This window comes from Phalaenopsis equestris, unplaced genomic scaffold, assembly GCF_001263595.1.
Source record: "Phalaenopsis equestris unplaced genomic scaffold, ASM126359v1 Scaffold000140, whole genome shotgun sequence".
Classification (NCBI taxonomy): Eukaryota; Viridiplantae; Streptophyta; class Magnoliopsida; order Asparagales; family Orchidaceae; genus Phalaenopsis; species Phalaenopsis equestris.
The window spans coordinates 349,952-354,644 of record NW_018164582.1 but is presented as its reverse complement, the minus strand read 5'-3'; the positions used below and the strand labels follow the sequence as shown (position 1 = coordinate 354,644).

The window sequence follows — 4,693 nt, the reverse complement described above, 5'->3', positions numbered from 1 at the left end:
TCTTATTAGGGTTCAGGTTGACCCTCCAACTCGAAATTGACTCGAATTTGACATACCAACCCGAAGCTGGCCCAAACTTCGCTTTAAATTAACTCGAATTTTACTCAGCTAATTATTATGTGTATGTTACGAGTCAGTCGGGTTGAAGGAGGGTTATGTTTAGGCCAAACTTTTAACCTATTTAATATTCGGAGCAAGTTCGGGTCAGCCAAGCCTATTTAATATTCGGGTTCCTTTGAAACTTCTTAACAAAAATATGTAAATCAAGCCGAACACAGGCAAACTATTCACGAATAATTTCTTACACGAGCCAATTTAAAACACAATTAATTTCGAACGAGCCGAATATGAGCTAAGTCTGGGCTCACTCAAACTCAGCTAATTTGAAGAATTTGACCAAGATAGAGCCCCTTTTAAAAGAGGAAGTGACAGAGTCGATATGACTTGGGTAACGAAGAAATGTTGAGAAGGCGAGTAAAGAGGACGAGTCATTCCTCCGTTTGAAGTCCTGGGCATCATAAACTTGAGATAATGGATGAAGTGGCACAGAGAGTTCATCAAGTCAAGTGAGGGTTTAGGAACAACTTGTGTCCTAGAGAAAGAAGCATCAACATCGTTCTCCCCATGACAATGTTTAACCTCCATCAATCCAATATTTTGTCCTGATCATGGCAAGATTAGTAAAAAGGCCAACTCTATTAACAACATATTAACAAAGAGGACCCTCAATGCCAAAACTCACAGTTTAAAAAAGTTTGCATAAAACATATTCTTCTACAAAAATATTAAATGCTGCTCTATGATATTAGGCATGTTCATTTTCACTTTTAGAGTAAATTAAAAGATCATTAGAAAAAACAATCATATAATATTCTAAACAAAATTTAAAAACTCTATGTATAACGTTCATAAGAGAAGAAAAAGTGGTAATCAGTTCATACGACATCACCAAAAATTCATAACGACCATATTAAAATTGAAAAAATAATCTTAGGCATCATATCACGAGAGAATTCAAAATCCAACCAAGAAAATAGCAGAAAGAACCGCCTAAAATGGACTCTCGTTTCATAAAAATGTGATCATGCTCTTGGGGTGTCAAAAATTAACCTGACACGCCAAAACGACTCGAACTTAACTCAAAAAATTGAGGTTAAGGTTGACCAGAATATTTTTAAGTCGGGTCCAGTTTGAGTTTTTCGACCCACTTATTATTCAGTTTGGGTTCGAGTTGACCCAATTCGAGTAGGGTCATTTTCGGGTCACGACCCGTGCTTGACTCGCAGACCAAATTGACATCCCTAGGTGTCAAAAATTGACCCGACTCACTTACATGACTCAATCTCGACTCAAAAAATTTGGGTTAAGGTTAACCTAGATATTTTTTGGGTCCGGTTCAAGTTGAGTTTTTTGACCTGCTTATTATTAAAGTTGGGTTCAAGTTGACCCGGATTCAGGTCGAGCAATGTTCGGGTCAAACACGAAATCGACCCGCTGACCCGAATCAACATCCTAGTTTCAGCATAAATTTTCTACCCATAGTAGTGTTGCGGCGCTGCAAAGATAGTGCTCGGCACTAATATAATAGCACTAAACACTTATACTATAACGTTGCGGATACAGCTCCAAGGCACTATGTACAAGGTAAAAACAATAATAGAGGGAGTTGCCCCTCCACCCTCCCCCCAGAAATTCACTGCGGAGCTTAATTGATGAAATTGAGAGCTCTCCGTTGACAAATAATCTACAGAATCAAGCTCTACATAATAACAAGTAGCTTATTCAACTCTTTATAATTAATGCACAACCTCATATTTTCCCTATAAGATTCCTATCATGAATATAAAATTAATAAACCTAAACTCATAGATAAAGTTCACACCAATTTGTTCATCTATCATAAAAATAATAGCAATAGATAATCCCTCCAAAATTCTATTTTCAAAATGTCCAATTGATCATTATCAATATCGCATATAATGGCTCCATCTTCACACCAAAAGTACTTCCATTACCATTATTTTCAACAAAATGGGGCCTATTTATGTCCTATGTCAAGCCAAAACCTTAATAATCATCCATTATGATATTGATGGTTCTATAGGCTACTTTCCTCCATCTTGGCGATGAAGACAGGCCACCAGTAACTCGAATTGAAACGAACATAAACAAGAAAAAACTAAAATATAACGAATGAATGTGACAATATTTTAAAGATTCAGAACCAAGCAAGTTTCAGAATAAAAATTCAAGTGATGCAATACACAACATACAATGAAATGATACTCTTCTGAAGTTTTTTCATAGCTCTAACAATGAGAAAATTCGTCCATAAAACTGAATTGTTGTCACAGGACTAATGAAAAGCTAATATAACTGTTAAAAACTGCTGTTTTGCAAATTATTCTGTAAAATATTACCAAAGATCATTTAGATCAATCATCATCTCACTGTTCCAATTAATCTCATTAGTATTTGTCCTGGATAATGAACAAAGATCTTCTTCCACAGTATCAGCCAAAGCAACTTCCATTGAATCAGCCAAGTCTCCCTCCCAAAGGCCCAATCTACAGACCTTCTTGTAGGCATCATATCCTGCTGCCCTCAACCCATCCACAACCATCTCTCTTAAAACACCAGAAATAGTGTCAACTGAACCCATGTCCTTAACTAATATCCCAGCAGCACCCTTCCTCCCAAAAACTACAATAGTGCAGGATTTATCCGCAAGTAGAACATCAAAATCTTCTGAAAACACTGGATGGATTTGCAAAAGACGATTTTTAAGCTCCATAGCAGAAATAACACCATCAAATCCCCATAAGAAGAGTATGTTATCTGTGCTTACTCTCCTGGTAGTATCAATCCGCAAGCCAGTTTCATCGTCATCATCACCAGGTTCAGGAAGTGTTACAGATGCTGGATAGAAAATGTTTGCATAATCTTCCATTGAAGTGGAAAGCTCAAGTTTTGTTAGGCTAGAAGGAGCATTCTTCAACAATATATTCAGCTTAGCAAACAAAAAAGTTAGCTTTAGAACATTGTTTCCATGGCACTGGTTCCCATCTTCAGCTCGCACAGGAACTTCAAGTTCTACTGGCGCAAAATACTGTCTTTTTAAATAACTGAGGGCGCTTGGGATATTCTTTGCTTTCCTCAATGGCCCAAACTCCTTCAACAAATGATTAAGATCAATCACATTGGAGAATAGCAACCTCAACGAGCACATGAATTCTGACAGGGTAGCCGGCAATGGGCCGAGAAACTTCTGATGAATGAATGTAAATTCATGCAGACAGTTGTCGGAAACTATTGTTTTGTGAGAACTTGAGATCAAATCAATGACATATCGGAATCCTCTCAGTTTGAGATTCTTCTCATCTTCAAGATTCTGAATTTCTGTCAAAAGTGCTTTTTTATCCTCTTCTGAGCTGGTTAACACAACACGCACTGCTTTTGATTCTCCTCCATTATGAGAGATAACTATAGGTACAAGATCATCAGAAATATGTTCCACAATCTCAAAAACTAACAGCACTTGTTTTTCACTGCAGATATCTACACTCAAACCAGGCCTAGAACCATAATCTTCCCCACCTAATACTATTTTCCGCAGAGATTGAACAAAAGACTCGTCTTTGGTTCGGCCGGTATCTTTACATCCTTTTCTCCAGTGAGTAATCCTTGCCTTGATTCTCTCCTTGAAAATTGAATCTGCAACACTAAAATTTTGCGAAGACGCAACTGTATGCATCCACGATCCCATATTTATTTCTCTCACCTTAGCTTCCTGTACTCTAGATAAGTATGATATGCCATCATAAACGCAAGCATTGAAATCAAAACCCTCGCAAGCCATGGAGGTGAGGAATGATGTCTGGCATGAAAAGCTATAAGAAGGCATGCCTAGGGTGAGTTCATCTCTAGGAAAGAGATGGAAGTTGTAAGGGAAAGCAAGCACCTTTGAACCGCGAATGGAGAATGGGCAGACGGCGAACTGGAGGAGCTCGAAGTTCTCGGCAGCGAGCTTCGATTTGAGGTAAGCGGTCTCAGATGTATCAAAGGGGAGAATCATCCTCCATGGCCGGCGGTGAGAGGAGGAGGAGGAAGAGTCTCCGGTCTTGCGGGTGGAGATAGCTATGAATTCGGCGGCTTCGATGTCGGCCTTGATTTGGGGGATGACGGCGGCGAAATTCGATTTAGTTACTTGCTTCACCGACGCGCCGGCGAAACGAGGGTGGGTGGCCCCCCCCGCCACGCGCCTTTAGCCTCTCCGGCGGGCCGGTGGTTGGGCAGTGGAGCCCGGTGAAGACGAAGGGAAGAAAGCGCTTTTCTATAATTATTTTAGAAAGGAGCGCCGGAAGTGAATATTTTTAGCCCTGTTTTAGGAAAAATTATTGGGTCCGCCGCATGTTCTCTGCATGCGGTAGCAAATGGCAAATTAACACGTGTAATGATGGGCTCTTATTGAAGAGAAATAAGCAGAATGCGTGACCCGACTCGAACTCCGCCCAATAACCGGAAAAAACGTATATTTGTGCTTATGGAATCCCGCCAAATCTAGTATTTGGACATTTTCGATCCCGCCAAATAGGAATAAGTGTCTTATGGATGTAGATTTTTTTTATTTCGTCGTCTGTTAGTAGTCGACGAGTGGGGCAGAGCTCGTCTGTTAGCATTCGACGAGTAGGGC

At 39.7% G+C, this 4,693-nt stretch overlaps 1 protein-coding gene across 2 annotated transcripts; it reads right to left on the bottom strand.

Annotated features, from left to right (window-relative positions):
• Positions 1-487: 487 nt before the first annotated feature.
• Positions 488-4,236, bottom strand: LOC110021708 (poly(A)-specific ribonuclease PARN-like; the record flags this gene model as incomplete). Of its 2 annotated transcripts, XM_020720305.1 has the most annotated exon segments (3): positions 488-662; positions 2,421-3,877; positions 3,962-4,236. In XM_020720305.1, coding segments are annotated over 3 exon segments (1,760 nt in total), but the record flags the coding sequence as incomplete, so codon positions are not given.
• Positions 4,237-4,693: the final 457 nt, after the last annotated feature.